This window comes from Cricetulus griseus (assembly GCF_003668045.3).
Source record: "Cricetulus griseus strain 17A/GY chromosome 1 unlocalized genomic scaffold, alternate assembly CriGri-PICRH-1.0 chr1_0, whole genome shotgun sequence".
Classification (NCBI taxonomy): domain Eukaryota; kingdom Metazoa; phylum Chordata; class Mammalia; order Rodentia; family Cricetidae; genus Cricetulus; species Cricetulus griseus.
Window position 1 is genome coordinate 187838020 of NW_023276806.1, and position 16714 is coordinate 187854733.

The following is a 16714-nucleotide window of genomic DNA, read 5'->3' on the forward strand; positions in this document are numbered from 1 at the left end:
TTTTCTATGAATGGTGCCAGCCTGGATACATACATGTAAAACAGTGAGACTGTCCCTTAGTATTACACCATATACAGAATTAAGCATGTGGGCCTAACATGACCTACAACTATGAAGCTCCTAGATGCAAACATGGGGTGGGGGTGGGGCGCTTTCTTGGGGGGAGGGGGGTTTCGAGACAGGGTTTCTCTGTGGCTTTGGAGGCTGTCCTGGAACTAGCTCTTGTAGACCAGGCTGGTCTTAAACTCAGAGATCCGTCTGCCTCTGCCTCTGCCTCCCAAGTGCTGGGATTAAAGTTGTGCACCACCATCGCCTGGCTTGGGGGAAAGCTTAATGCCATTGGATTTGGCAATCATTTCTTGGATGTGGTACTAGGAGCTCAGGCAAGGGCTGAGGAGCTGACTCAGTTGGAAATGTGCATGCCCTGAAAGTATGAGGACCTAAATATGGAACCCTAGCGCTCACGTCAAACACCAGGGTGACATCTGGCTCTGAGAAGCAGACGCACAGATAACCAAAACCAACTGTTGTGGCCCAATCAGTGAGCTCTGGGGTTGATGAATAACTGTCCCAAAAAATAATTTGGAGGGCAATTAAGGAAGACACCCAATACTGACTTCTGACCAACACACATTCGCCAGACACACAAATCTACCCAAAGCACAGGCAAATGGGACATCAACTTTAAAAACTTCTGGACACCCAAAGACACAACAACAAATTGCAAGGCCAACATTTACAATGAAAAAAAAAAAAAAACTGCAAATCACTACCTAAGGGGTTAGTATCTGGACTATATAAAGAATTCATACAACTCAACAACAAAGCCTAAGTAAGAACTGGGCAGAGAGCTTCAACAGACTTTTCTCCAAAGAAGGAAAAAGAAGGGGGCGGGGGAGGCAAAGGGTAAGTGAAAAATGTGCACACCTCACATTCATTGCAACAAAACATAAGTTAATGCAGATGTAGAGAAACTGGAACTATTTTGCACTACTGGTAGTACTGTAAAAGCTGTTACCAAACAGTTTGAAGGTTCCTTAAAAAAACTAACAATAGCACTTCCTACCATATAACCCAGCAGCCCTTCTTCTAGGTACGTCTCTAAAAGAACTGTGAAAGAATCTAAGAGGCATTTGCTCTCCCAAGTTCATTGCAACATTATTCACAGTGGCCACCAGGCGGAAGTAACAGTAACCCAAATCCCCATTGATAAACAAGTCAAGTATGACTGACACATGCAGAGGAATAGTAATTGTTCAGCCTTTAAACATAAGGCAACCCCCTGCCCTCCCCCAAAAATAAAGCAATGGATGAATATTAAGGACGGTTTACAATGGATGAACATAAAGGACAGTTTACAAGTGCAATAAGCCAGTCACAAAAGGACAAACACTATAGGTCTGTATCAGTTGAACTCATGGGAAAATGAACAGCTGGAGGCTGCAAGGAGTGAAGAGAAGAAAACAGGGATTGTTCAGTGGGTATCGTTTCAGTTTTTTAAAAACAGAGGAGTCCAAGAAATCTTTTGCTCAACAACGTGAATGTACTCAACAACACTGACCTACTGTATGTCCACTCCTGAATGCTTTTCACTACAGTTTGAAAGTAAAAAGGCCCACGAGGTATCAAAGTGCACAGAAGTGTGAGAAAGAGAAGAGTGATACCCCAGGAGCTGCTTCTGTAGCTGTGATCTCAGATTTCAAGGGTGGAGAAGGAGCACATGAGGCCTTCAGTCAGGCTGTTTCAGACCTCCTTCAGAGTGAGGCCTCTTTGTGCCAGAGAACTGAAGGGCCTTTAAAGAGTCTTAAGACTTCAAGGAGTACCAGAGCACCTCTGAAGACACAGTGAGCTCTTCAGATCCTCACCTGGTAGGGACAGGGGAGCCCCCAACGAGCCAGCATCAGTGTACCTTAGGGATCCTGGCTTCCTTGAGCACCAGGTCAGAAACAGGAAAGGTCTGCTAACTCTTTTCTTACCTTTCAAATGCTAAGCTGTGTGGACACTAGCTAACAAAACTTGGTGCTTAGCTCTGAGAAGACTTGCAAAGAAGGAACCACTCTGCTGCAAAATACCACACCACACCCTCCAGTGTCAAGTTTTTTCTTTGTCAGTAGTAAGCTGAGAACACTCATAAAAGTATCAAGTGTGGATTGCTTTTCCAATACAATTCCTAGTGCTTCTCTGTTCAACAAAGCAATACTGAATACGTCTGGATTTCTGTGCTGGCACTTGGTCACTTATAAAGACATAGTTGTCTTAATTTTATGGTTTAAGTTTTATAAAATTTAGTTTTTATGATTTTTATACAAAGAAAATTGTTTATGTCAATCTTACCACACAAAGCCTGAACAGAAGACCTGGTACTTCTCCTGCCATGTCTGAAGGCTGATATAACACATGATTATACTGAATCCCTTATTCAAACACAAAGGGTCCTAACCTGTGACCTCATTTAAATTAACCCATCTAATGAAATAGATGAAGGTGGTCACTGGGGATGGAGAAAGCAGTAAGTACCCAGCAACCAGGGGATAACAGTATCTGTAGTAAGAAAAACTGGGCAATAATCCCAAGGAGATACATGAGTTAAACTATTTCAATTTACACCTTACTTGGGAGAGGACTTTACTCTGTCCAGAATGGGTCCTGATCTCTTCAATAACAAAGTGAATAGAAATTGCTTTCTTTCCAACCTCATTAACCACATGCATTAATGTGTGTGTTACACTGATAATTAACTATACAGTTTCATAGGGTTAATTCTATAGGACAGATTACAAGAAGCATTTGCCTTTGCTTTTTACTTGAATAACTTTGTTTAACCATGTTTAGTGGAGATGTACAGCTGGACAAACCTTGAACACAGGCCCTTTGGATCTTTCTGTGGTAGGGTGCGGATGGGGTAGGACTATCATTACTTACCAGTGCTTCCCATAGAGCCAGTGACCTCCCCACGTCAGCAAACAGAGCCCAGCTGTAGTTTTCTTCCAATGATTTCGGAGTGTTTTGAAGAACGCAGTCATCTTCTCCTACAGATTTAATAGGCAGGGAAAGAAAAGAGACTTACCCACGATAATCATGGAGCATGCTATTATTCATTCCTCTATGGTTTCCCCCAACCCACCCCCTTTTCCTTTTCTCTTTTTCTCTTTGCCACGTCTGCTGTGGTTCTTCTCGTCTTTTCCTGTCTAAGTCTCATTATCAGGTCTTCAATATGAAAATTAGCAAAGAACATGCATTAAAAAAACCCAATGCACATGGCTAAGTAAAAATGCTCACTAATCAAAGACATGCAAATTACAAAGAGCTATTATTATTTTTATATAAAATTAAATTTTATATTATCATAGTCACTGATAACAAAATACAAAAAGAAAGATATTCTTGCCTATTCCTGTAAGGAATATTTTTTATTTTTTTATTTTTTTCTTTTTTTTTTTTGGTTTATTGAAACACGGTTTCTCTGTGTAGCTTTGGAGCCTATCCTGGCTCTCGGTCTGTAGACCAGGCTCACAAGAGATCCACCTGCCTCTGCCTCTGCCTCCGGAGTACTGGGATTAAAGGCAATGGCCTTTAACCCCAGCTTGGTCTACAAGAGCTAGTTCCAGGACAGCCTCCAAAGCCACTGAGAAACCCTGTCTCAAAACTGCTCCCCCCACAAAAAAAAGAAAAGAAAAAAATCTCAAAATACAATGTAAGTAAAATTAGCAGGATAAAAGACATCTATAATCAGTGTTATACCAATTATGTTCAAATAGGACTATCAATCAAAATACCGATACACAAAAGCGAAAGTTTTACATAATTCCCTCTAAATTGTAGGCTGGTAAATGACATCTTAAAATTACAACATATATGCACATATATGCAATGTTAAGTTTTTACTTACATTATTATCTAAACAGATGAAAAAATTATTTCTTCCTTTAACTTCCCTTGGTTAAAATCCCTCCCCTAGGAAGAAACATCCACATTGCAGACATCAATGAAGAAGCCATTCAGACTAGTACAGAAGACCCAAAGGCCCATGGAATTATTGACTTCTCTCCATCTGGCCCTAGACACTCATTCACAAGGTCTTTGATAGACAGCACCTGCCCTGTGTTAAGAGCTAGGGCAGGGAAGAGGGAAGCCTCACTCTCAGATGCTCAGAATCAGTAAATCCCCAAGTGCAATATGACCACATGAGCCAGGTCGCAGGACAGTCAGATAAATGTTCAGGGGTAAAGACATGGGCCTAACTGGGCTGGACCTGAGGGACCCAGAGAACCCTACAGATTCAGAGGAGTCACAAAGGGAAGGAGTTAGGAATATGCCATGGCCTGAGCATTTGTGTTTCCAAACTTGTAAGTGGCAGTTCTAATTCCAACTGGACTGCTATTAGGATGTAGAAATAATGGGGCTATAAGGGTGTTGTCCCCATGAACAGGATTAGCAACTCTCTAAGAAGAAGACACCAAATCTGGTGTTGGTGGCCCATGCCTTTAATCCCAGCACTCTTGAGGCAGAGGCAGGCAGATCTCTGTGAGTTCGAGGCCAGCCTGGTCTACAAGAGCAAGTGCCAGGATAGGCTCCAAAGCTACACAGAGAAACCCTGTCTCAAAACAACGAGGAAAAAAAAAAAAAAAAAAACACCTTCAGAAATAAAATCCAGTGTATGTTAAATTTGATGAAGAGTGGAAAGTTGTACAGAAACATGACTGAACAAGGTGCTGTGACTTAAAGACAATAATCACCAAGGTCTTATTTGTTCAGGTCCTTCAGTATCCCCTCACCTTAAGAAATAAAAGTGCTCATTTCCTGCATGCATAAGACAGGCACTTCTAACATGAGGGCCTTATACCGGAAGCCCGATTCAGGTTAGAACATCAACAGTTTCCTGCTTCTACTGTTTCCTCAACTGCCAATGTACTTCTATGGGGATTAACATGCCCTAAGCACCATCAAGAGAGCATAAATACAGGATAGCTTCTAGAACACTGGCTCTCAACCTTTAGGGTCCTTATTAGACCTTATTCGAATGCACAAAATTTGCTGGAAATATATATGCTTGGCTATTACCTCTCCAAAGCCCCCTGTGTTTTTAGTTAACAGTTACTTCCATAATTGTACGTGATAAACATAGCAGACTTTGAGAAATAGTAATTTAAAGATAAAAGATGGGGGTAACAGGAAGATTTGAAAATACTTTGAGTTGCTGGGTGTTGGTGGTACACGCCTTTAATCCCAGCACTTGGGAGGCAGAGACAGGCGGATCTCTGTGAGTTCGAGGCCAGCTTGATCTACAGAGCAAATGCCAGGATAGCCTCCAAAGCTATACAGAGAACCCCGTCTTGAAAAAACAGAAAGAAAGAAAGAAAGAAAGAAAGAAAGAAAGAAAGAAAGAAAGGAAGGAAGGAAGGAAGGAAGGAAGGAAGGAAGGAAGGAAGAATACTTGGAGTCCAAACCAAGGGCTTTGGATATTATGAAGACAATGAAAAGAGAGAGAGAACTTGAGATTTTTTTTTTAGCAGACAAATGACATAATCATATTTGAGCTGCAGAATATAAAACACACTGCTAGAACCTGAAAGTAACTCTGAAGAGAACCATGGTGGCAGGGAAGGGGGGTGGGTGCCACAATTTCTAGGCTACTAAAAGGAGGAACAAGAGTCAACAAAGGATTTGGAGGTCTTGGTCTGGCAGTGCTTGGTGACCAGCTGATTCCAAGGGGTAAGAGATGAGGAGACAAGCCAGGTTTTGTGCTTGGGCAACGTGATTTCACGCCTTTGATTGATATTGCAGGTTTGTGGGAAAACAGAGTGCAGCTAAAGAGACTCTAGCCTGTTACACCCGCCAGGCACACTCAAGTGGAGGCCAAACAGGTGTCTGGACTTGGCTGTTTGGAAATAGGAGAAATTGAAGACAAGTTACAGAATTGCGGCTCATACCTGTGAAGGTAAAGTGTGAGAGCTGCTAAAACTACCCAAGTAGAGGAGACCGGGAAGAACACTTGTTAAGTCAAGGGCACTCTGAGTGGACTGTCTTTTAAAAAGCCTCCCTTACCCCATGAAACTCCCTTTTTTTTTGTCATAAATGATTCATATATAATTAAAAGACGAGGGAAATGCACAAACACCCTGGTGTGCAAGGTGCCTGAACTAAATCCTAGCTTCTGTCCCTTACAGGTAAGTGAGACCCTGGGTAAGTCGATTAACTTCACTAGTAAAACGAGGAAACACCATCTGCCCCAAATACTTAATCTGGCTGTGAAGATCAGCTATGACGGGGTTGTGAATAAAATCCGTAATTTTTTCCGTATTTAAGCTATCTTCACGAATACGTACTACACGAACAGTTATCTATTTCCTACCCAGTGGCCAGAATTTTCATTCTCATGAGCGTCAGTTTAAAAAATGTCTCCATTTTACGTTTAAATAGCACAGCTCTGCCTGTAAAGCAGGTGGTCCCCAGCCCCATAAGCTCCCAGATTCTAACTGCAGCCTCCCTCCTGCCAAGGAAGGTGAGGCTCTGCCCACTAAAGCAGAGCTCCCTGGGGCAGCTTCTAGCCATCTCCATTAGCAGAGCCCAGTGAGTGAGTGAGTGAGTGAATGAATGAATGAATGAGCGAGCCGACCCGCCCATCAAGTACCATGGATTGTATTGCTGTTCCGGGGTACCCCACCGTCCAGGTGGGTGGGGGGCGCCTGACTGGGATGGGGGGGCAGGGATGAGGCTCAGCTCTGGGACTCGAACTAGCACACCTGGCTCGCAGGGACCCCGCCCGGGCCCCCCTCCCGCCCACGCCGCAGCCAGCAACGGTACGGCCGACCCCCGGGCGCCAGGCCGGTTCCCGGGACACCCTGCTCGGCTACGCCCCACGCCCGGGCCCCACACGCCCAGCGGCCCGCGCTCGCTCCCCGAACTCACCGCTGCCCGCCGCCCCGCGCCCGGCCTTCCTGTGTGCTCTCTCGAAACCCTTCCCCGCTGGAGGGAAACCGCTACTGCCGCCCTCGGGTTCCGACGCGGGGCGGGCGGGGCCGGGCGGAGCCCTGCAGGGACCTGGGAGCAGCCGCCGCTCTCCCTTCTCTTACCTCCCCTGTCTCTCACTTAGGGGGTCATTCCATCCATCCATCCATCTATCCATCCTTCCTTCCTTCCTTCTGCCTGTTGCCAGCCCATCGTTTCCGCAAAGCTCACCATAAATAACACACACAATTTTTTAGCATTTGGGACTAAGTCAGAAAGTAATCACGGGAACCAGACAGGTTCAGACGGTGGTAATAAAACCAGTTGATAGGGAGTGTGATAGGAAGTGTGGCCAGGGAGGGGACTGTGTTAAATGAAAAAACGAAAGTCTGAGCTCCCCAAGATCAGGAAGAAGAGGATCTATCTGGTCAGGATGTACAAAAGAGAGAGCAGGGCAGAGAGGAATCAAGCTCAGAATCAGAGGAGCACTAGACCCGAGAGAGAGAGAGAGAGAGAGAGAGAGAGAGAGAGAGAGAGAGAGAGAGAGAGAGAGGGAGGGAGGGAGGAGGAGGGAGGGAGGGAGGGAGGGGGAGGGAGGGAGAGGGAGAGAGAGGAGAGAGACACACAGAGAGACAGAGAGAGAGAAACAGGGAGAGCAAAGAAGGAGCACTAGGCCAGTGTGAGATCTGAGAGAAAGAGAGACAGAGACACAGAGACAGAGAGAGACAGAGACACAGAGAGAGAGAGCCAGGGAGAGCAACGAAGCAGGAGAGGTGTGGAACACAAAAAAAAATGTGTCTCCTCAAAATATAAAGACTACTGAGCTGAAGAGAAGGGGCACATAGATGCAGGGCAGCTTTCCTGCGTTCCCTCTGTTTGCCTTAGACCAAGGCATTTGTAAAGAATTTGTATCTGCATGGCCATGGCTGTCTGGCAATGAGAACAGTTGTGATTTACTCACCCAAGATCATCACCAGATCCGACCCATTGGCATGTGATCCCCAGTGGCCTGCCTCTTCCACAGCCTATACAAGCACGTTAAGGTTGCTCGGGCCAGAGGGTCTGAGGAGTGTTGAGGGGACAGCAACTTCAGTGGTGTTGCCTCCTGTGTGTTGCCCGTGTTCCTGCAGGCCACCCCTCACCCATGCTGCTCTAAGTAACTGCAATCAATTTCATCGTTCACAAATCTAGACTTCAGTGGAATCATTTCTTTTGAGTCTGTCCTTGTCACCCCATCTGGAGAGAATCATTTGCTGCTGTCTCCCTAGGGAAAGTCAACAGGAAGTGAATTTATTCTGAGCCAAATATGAATGGCCATAGTTTTGGGAGACAGATTCAAGTTGCCCTGAATGGCATGTTCCACCATGGAAGAGGTTAGTTGAACATTTATAATCACAGAATAAAATAAAGTCATAATTTAGGATGTCTGATGGGGGAAGTGCTTCTGTGTATGCGTTTGTCTTATTGGATGATAAATAAAGTACTGTTTGGCCAATGAGGCAACAAGTTAGGCGGGATTAGGAGTCAAGGAGGATTCTGGGAAGTGGTGATCCAGGCAGGAAGTGACATAGCAGAGAGACTCATATATAAGTAAGGGCAAGAAGGAAGTCGTTCCCTTCTCTCTTCCTCCTTCTCTCTGCTCTGAGCCACCATGTGGTCCTGGGATGAGGACACCAGTGGAAGGCGTCTTACATAAAATAAGTCTTATAAAATATATATTTATGATAATTAAGACTGAGCTAGCAGATGAGAATCCTAGTCATTGGCCAAGGAGCATTTGTACCTAATATAAGTCTCTCTGTGTTACTTGGGACCTTAATGTGGGCTTGGTGCGTGCTCTTCCTTCCCTGTGTTCTTTGATCAGTATCAAATCACTAAAAGAAGTTCTCAAAGAGCAGGAAAATTATTCCTTGGAAGCTGCTGGAAGTGGTGATGGGTTTTAAGAACATCATGCTAGGTGAAATAAGCCAGTCCAAGACTGCATGTTATATGACTGTGCACACACGACACATCCAGAACTAGAAAACACGTAGGGATGGAAAAGGATTTGATGGTGGGGTGGGGCATTGAGAAGTGACTGTTTTCAATATGGATATAGAGGAAAATGGTCTCAATATGGACGTGGTGCTGGCTACACAGCTCTGTGGCTATATTAACACTAGCGAATCACAAACTTTAAACGGGTGAAATGCAAAAAAAGAAAAGGAAAGAAGAGCAGAGAAAGGAAAACAGATGGTTCTGGGGCTGGAGAGATGTCTCAGTGGTTAAGCACACCCAGACTTGTTTCCCCAGCACTGATACAGTGGTTCACAGCCACCTGTAACTGCTGCTCCAAGGATCTGACATTCTCTTTTGGCCTCTATGGGCACTAGTCACACACACAGTGCACATATGTGCAAGCAGGCGAACAATCATACACACAAAATAAAAAAGAATCTTAAAAAAGACGGTCCCACATTTTGCTCCACAAATCATAAATATCTATACAATGTCAGAAACTGATGCCATCATCACTCATCCACGAAGGGAGCCGGCCTGAGCCAGAGCCACTTCACAGAGGATCAGAGAAGAAAGAACCAGGATCCTCAATGATGTCATGGAACCAAGTGGCCAGTCTGTGAGGGGATTGTGCCAAAATTCTATACACCCTAGTATGCAAAATAATGAATTCTATTTAGATTGAAGGCAGGATCCATGAGCACCAATCGACAGCTTATAAACCACAGGCTGTTGGTGGCCAGAGTGAGGACAAGTAGAGGCTTTAAGGTAAGAAATAAGTGAAAAATCAGTGGCAGAAATAGCTGTCAGACACCAGAGTTCTGCTTAACCTTCTACTGTTCTTGACTCACTCTCCAGTCATTTTGATTGTTCCCGGACCTGGGCTGTGCTCATTTCCATAGATGCTTTATCAGTGATGGGGAAGAGTTCCAGGAAAAAGGTGTTGGGATGCGTGTGTGCCTGTTGGTAGACTTTCCTGTATCTCTTTGGATGAATGCTGTAGTGGGAGCAGATGCTCCCCAGTGTCAGTGCTTCTTATCATGGAAAATGTGAGCAAATTCTTTTAACATTCACTTCGGGTTATTTACTCACTTAATGTACACAGATACTTCTTTAGACTCTGTGTTTCCTGCAAAAAAAAAAAATGAAGCATGTTCTTGTGGTATTTATGCTTAAAATCCTTTCCTTATTATGACCTTTAATATCCACTGAATCTACAGCTACCAGATTGGAAATATGTAAATGAGGCCTTTCAAGAAACCAATGGCTTCCTAGGAGACAGAATATTTTCCATATCATTGCATGGGAGTTTTGGAGAACCCTCTGTGAAGCTCCTTGTCACCTGTGTCTACCAAAGCTCTTTCTTTTCTTCTGATGGTTCCTTGTTTTAATTCGTCTCCTTGTCATCCTGTCCATCTCTTCCCCACGTCACTTGGACCCCAGCTGGCAATTGCAGCTGCCTGTTCTGTATGACAGTTTAAAAGGACAAAGACCAGATCCAGGATGAAGCAGAGCCTATGGTATTGTTCGGTAAAGCCCAGGCTCCCAGATAATCCAATTTCCATGTATTCTGAAATAAGAAGGGGAAAATTCTACCTGTAATGCATCTATTTTTGTTTTTAAGTTGGTGGTTGTTTTGCCCTTTTAGAAGTATCACATCCTTCAGTTTCTTAATGGTTTGGTTTGGCATTGCTGCTGTTTAGGAAAACTGAAATTTCAGTCAAAATAATAATTCTGTAACATCATTCTAAGAAGCAATCGAAATTAAAAATATCTGCATCTTTTCACCTGCATAAAATAAGAGGAACTCTTTAGGTGGAAAGACCAGAGAACAACAGCAATCTAAGCTATCCATAAAGATTCATTCAGAATTCTGTTTGGGGCATGGTGGAATAAACCTGAAAATAACTCAACAGGCAGTGGTGGCACTCAGGAGACAGAGGCAGGCAGATCTGAGTTTGAGGCCAGCCTGGTCTACAGAGTGAGTTCCAGGGTAGCCAGGGCTGTTACACAGATGTGGGAAGCTGTCTTTGCCGGGCTGCAGTTGGAGCCAGCTGACTAGTTTGGTTCATACCTGAGAGGGGGAGTGTGGATTGAGAAAGACAGAGACACAGGATAGAGGAGGGAAAATCCAGTTAACACTGAAACGCCCTTGGTTTATTCTTCAACATTCTTAAGTACCCAACCAAAAGTGGGGGCAATGGCAGAAGACTTCTATTATCATGTACAAGGAGAAAATACTTTCAGGTGTTTGGAAGCCACACCGGTTACCCAGCCTTGAGGGTCAAGAGTAAGCCCAGCTGAGCCCAAGTCTGTTGTTACTTAGATAAGACATCAACTACCAAGGTTGAAAACATCCTGCAGCAGCCAAGCCTCAGACCTTCAGGTCTAAGGGCAGTTTTGAACTCTCTGATCTTGAGGCACGGTGAAACAGACCCCTCTTTTTGGTTTTCGAGACAGGGTTTCTCTGTATTGCTTTGGAGTCTGTCCTGGAACTTGCTCTGTAGACCAGGCTGGCCTGGAACTCACAGAGATCCACCTGCCTCTGCCTCTTGAGTTCTGGGATTAAAGGCGTGTGCCACCAATGCCCGGCTTGGACACCTCTTTATGGGCCCTAACACACAGAGAAACCCCATTTCGAGAAAAAAAAAAATCTCTATACTCCAATATAAAGAAATTCTAGCTAAAACAAAACAACATTATCCAAACTGCATAACTAAGTGCATAACAGAAAGAAAGTCAACAGGGCTGGAAACTAAACAGGATCTGGTCCCAGAAGAGGTGTGTGTGTGTGTGTGTGTGTGTGTGTGTGTGTGTGTGTGTGTGTGTGTGTGCATTCGGGTGAGAGAGAGCAAATACACTGCCAGGGCTGAAGGCTCCAGCTCAGATCTCTAGGTCAGCAACTATGAGACCTAAGGAATGAACGCATGAGTCCTACAGAGAGGACTCCTGTGAGAAGCGAGACCTACCACTAAGCTACTCTATGAAACCTTACACTCCAACACAGAGAGCTTCATTCCTCTGAGGAGAAAACCAGTCCCTGCCACACCACCTCAGTGATTGCTAGAAAGATGGCTCAGTGGTAAAGAATGCTCGTTACTTTTGTGGAGGACCTGAGTTCGCTTCCCAGCACCCCTGTAACCTCTAACTCCGGGAGCTCTTGTGCCTTCTTCTGGCCTCTGGGAATTTCCACCCACGGGTGGCACAGACTCTCACAGATATGCACAAATAAATCAATACAAATTTAAAAAACTCAAAACAGGGAAAACTATATTAAAAATGGCCCCAGACTTCAAATACTTTTTGTTTCCAGCAGAAGGAAACAGAAAAGGTCTCAGGGGAGAGGGAGATGTTTCCATATACCAGGCCACATAGGATTACACGTATTTTCTCATCTATAAAATAACTGCCAATGTCTTTTTTATTCATAAAATTTACTCTGTGTTTTTCCCATCATGTACCTTGAACCCATTCATTTCCCTTCCCTTTGCATCTGCCCTCTGCCCCTGCAACCTCCTCTGAATAAAACAAAATTCAAGAGAAGAAAGTAAGAAAATAAAATGGGAAAAAAATTAAAGGGGGGAATAGAAATCTCATCATGGAAGCTGCAGTGCGACCCAACAAATGATGCTGTCTACTTCTTGGTCTATACAACTCTCCTTGCAAGAGTTTATTGCAAAGAGTCATTGGTCTGGTTTGAGGCCCCTGGTCTACACTACACTTTGATGCTGGGACCCCACTAGGACTCTCCCTGGACATCCCGAGAGTGTCCTATGTTGTGAAGATCCTGTAGTTTTGGGTCTTCGGGTCAGGTCCCTTCTCGTGCTCCAGCAGATCATAGATGGGGTGGATGTTGGGGCGGGTCAAGTCATAACCCTGGGTCTGGGCCTGGGCAGCTGTAGGGCTGGTCACCAGATGGGAAGAGGGGACAGCTGTCCCATGCTCAGGGTTTCGGGGCTGGTTCACCCACATCTCTGCTAGCAGGGTTGGATCTGTCCTGTTGCCCTGGTGGGTGCAGGGCCTGCTGCCCCAAGTGCTGTAGCTGGTGGGGGTTGGGGATAGCTCTCCCTCTCTTATGACCACAGGTCCAGCTCTCCCACCTGCCCCAGGAATTGGTGGGCAGGAGGGGAGGGCTTCTTTCCCCAGCCCATGCTGCCACAGACAGATGAGAAATGGGGCTGTTCTCTCACGTTCACACCTTTGGTCTAGGCTCACCCATGCCTGCACTAACAGGGTTTTGCCAACATCTTTTACTTGTATCTTATTATGTTTTTCCTTTATGTTTATGTATGCTGTCAAATTCTGTAAACTTATCTACATGACCAAAGGATCAAATTTTCAGAAAAAAATCATTTACCAGTGACTGAGGTTGATCTATATTGTAATGTTTCTCCTAATAATTTGATGCATGTTCTGTCTGAAGTAAGGATGACAGCCCTTTGATGTACAAATGTTTTCTAATTTCTTTTGCCTTTGTGTTTGGCTACTGAAATGCTTTGACATGACAAGAAAACCTTGAACTTCATATAATTAAATTTTAGATATATTCTGATAAAGTCCTCTAGTGATCAAATATTTGCCAGTATTGCCCATAAGTTTTCTATGGCTTCATTCTTATGTTAATCCTTTAAAACCCATCTATAATAATTTGTATATATGTATATCTGCGTGTGTATTTGCACGTATGTGTGATGTGTATTCGCAGAAGAGGCCAGAAGTCAGTGTTGAGTGTCTTCCTCAATTGCTTCCCACCTTATTTTTTTTTACAGGGCCTCTCACTGAACCTGGACCCCACCAATTTGGCTAGATTGGATGGCTAGCAAGTCCGAGGGTCCCTCCCATGTCCTCCTCTCCAGGGCTGGTGTCCCAGGCATACACCACCAATTTTTCACAAGGATGCTAGGATCTGAAGCCAGGTCCTCATGCTTGAATGACAAGCCCTTTCCTGACTGAGCCATCTCCCCAGCCCTCTATAATTATTATTATTTAAATACCAGCACATACCAAACACTTTCTAGCCTCAAGGTCTTCGCTTCATCATTCCATTTCTTAGCTGCTAACTTTCATTTGCCCTGCTGTGCTCAGCTCAGCATTTTCACCCAAGAAAACTCTCTTAAGCATATGTATGATTCGTCAAGGTTGGAGGATAGCTCAATGTTAAAGCAAACACAAAATGCCTCTGGAGAACAGAAATGCCCCCACACAACAGACAAGTACAAGACTCAAGACCCTTGGTTCAATCCCCAACACCATAAAATCAGTTAAAACTAAAATAAATAAACTTATTCCTAACTCTTCCCTAGCTTCCTCATCTTAGGTTGGTCTCATAGTAACCTGAAATTATGTATTTAATGGTTTGATTATTTATTTTATACCTCGCATACTCTCCTTTCTGGGGGTAGGGGTTTTGAAGCAGGGTTTCTCTGTGACTTTGGAGGCTGTCCTGGAACTCACTCTGTAGACCAGGCTGGCCTCAAACTCACAGAGATCTGCCTGCCTCTGCCTCCCGAGTGCTGGGATTAAAGGTGTGTGCCACCAACACCCAGCTAGCATACTCACCTTGATGGCATTCCTAATTATATAAGAGAGATAATATTGTTTTTTTGTTTTCCTGCAAAATACCCATTTCCTCATGTCTATATGATAAGTACTTGATAAGGTTGAATAAGGGAACAAGGCAGGAGCATCCTTAATTTCCTTCCCAGCCCCACATACAAGCACCATGCATATTTACTCAAACTCAGTGTCTGGCACCACTGTCCTCCATGGAAGGCTCAGAAGAGAATTCAGCCTCCTGACTTCCAAGACCCTTCCACCCACCCATACACGGGAGGGCATCTACTTCTCCCACAATACAAGAAATCTGCTCTTGGGTCATCCATCTCCTTTTCCCACTGTCTTTCCTTCTTAACGGAGAACCTACTAAGACACCAGAATCTACCCTTCATAGTCCTTGTTTTCTGCAATTCAATTTTTGATTTTACAAATACTTTACATGCACTAAATGCACCCATATTAAGTATTCAGAAGGGTGACTTTGGGTCAAGGTAAACACTCCCACATTGGCGGAGTGATCCCAGAGCGTTTCTGTCCTCACCTAGGTGTTGACCTTTCCCAGTTAACCTTCACATACAACTCAGTCCATCCCTGCACATTGCAACCTGTCATCTGTTTCCTGTCCCCACCTATTGCATTTGTCCCTTGCCGCGTTGCCTTTAAAAGCAGCCCCATGCCATAGCAATGATGTGTTGTTTGTATGGATGCATCGGCACCTGTCCTGTGGACTTGCGACAATCTGTTCATCCATTCACTTGTTGGTGGGTAGTTAGGTTTTTTTTTTCTACCATGAATAAAGGTGGATTTAACATCTGCATATACATATCTGTGTGGGCATACGTTTGTGTTTTATTTTGGGTAAATAAAGTGATAGCCAGATTATATGGTTAAGTGCAAGCTTAACTTTTTAAGACATGGCCAACCTATTTTGCAAACTGCTAGAAATTTCATATTCCAAGAAACTGGGTATCACAGTCCCAGCAGACACACATCACTACATTTATGTGTTTTTTTTTTAATCTGAAGACATCTTGATTCGTATAATTGTCTACAGTAGATCTTCCTTGATGAAGCAGCTGTTCAAATGTTTTGCACATTTACAAAAGGTAATCTTTTTCTTATTGAATTGTAAGAACTCTTTATACATTTTGATTTCAAGTTCTCCTTCATATGTTTCAAAGATACTTTTTATCAGTCTATGCTTTGCCTTTTTATTTTGAAAATAGTATCTTTAGAAGAACAAAATCGTGGGGCTGGAGAGATGGCTCAGAGGTTAAGAGCACTGGCTGCTCTTCCAGAGGTCCTGAGTTCAATCTCCAGCAACCACATGGTGGCTCACAACCATCCGTTATGAGATCTGGTGTGCAGATATACATGGAAGCAGAATGTTGTATACATAATAAATAAATAAATAAATAAATAAATAAATAAATAAATAAATAAAATCTTTATAAAAAAGCAAGATCTTTAAAGTTTAGTGAAGATAACTTAGTGATTTTTTTCATTTATAGTGTGCAGGTTTATATGGCCTATTTAAGAATCTTTTGATTGGCGGTCGGTGGTGGCACACACTTTTAATCCCAGCACTCAGGAGGCAGAGGCAGGTGGATATCTGTGAGTTCGAGACACAGCCTGGTCTACAAGAGCTAGTTCCAGGACAGACTACAAAGCTACACAGAGAAACTCTGTCTCGGGAAACAAAAAAACAAAAAACTATTGATTAACTTAAGATATTAAATTTTCCCTGTATTTCCTTTTTAAAGTTTTATAACTTTCATTTTCCTGTTTAGGCCTCACATCTGTGTTAAGCTAGTCTCTTAGGGTTTCTATTGCTGTGAAGAGACACCATGACCACAGCAACTCTTGTAAAGAAAACATTGAATTGGGGTGGCTGGCTTATAGTTTCAGAAATTCAGCCCATTATCATCATACCAGGGAGCGTGGCAGCAAGCAGGCAGACAAGAAGTTGGAGTAGGAGCTGAGAGTCCTACGTCTTGTAGGCAATGGGAAGGAGCCTGAAACACTGGGCCATCGATACGCTGAGCATAGGGAACCTCACAGCCCGCACCCATAGTGACACACTTGCTCCAACAAGGTCATACCAACAACCACACAGCTGCACCTCCTAATAGTGACACTTCCTATGAGATTATGGGGGCCAGTTACATTCAAACTGGCACAGCTAGTTTTTGTTAGTTTTATTTTTCTCACA

The 16714-nt window shown here is 43.9% G+C and overlaps 1 protein-coding gene across 2 annotated transcripts in view; it reads right to left on the minus strand.

Moving 5' to 3' along the window:
• Positions 1-7031, minus strand: part of Agk (acylglycerol kinase) — a 71036-nt gene extending 64005 nt beyond the window's left edge. The window contains exons 1-2 of one of the 2 annotated variants that reach the window (XM_027391533.2): positions 6910-7031; positions 2923-3029 (exon numbers count right to left, since the gene is read on the minus strand). In XM_027391533.2, the coding sequence (XP_027247334.1) occupies positions 2923-3023 (101 nt within the window). In that variant the 5' untranslated portion in view covers positions 3024-3029; positions 6910-7031. Of the gene's footprint in view, positions 1-2922; positions 3030-3889; positions 3955-6909 lie in introns of those variants that run through there. The other variant, XM_027391534.1, reaches the window with a different exon arrangement.
• Positions 7032-16714: the final 9683 nt, after the last annotated feature.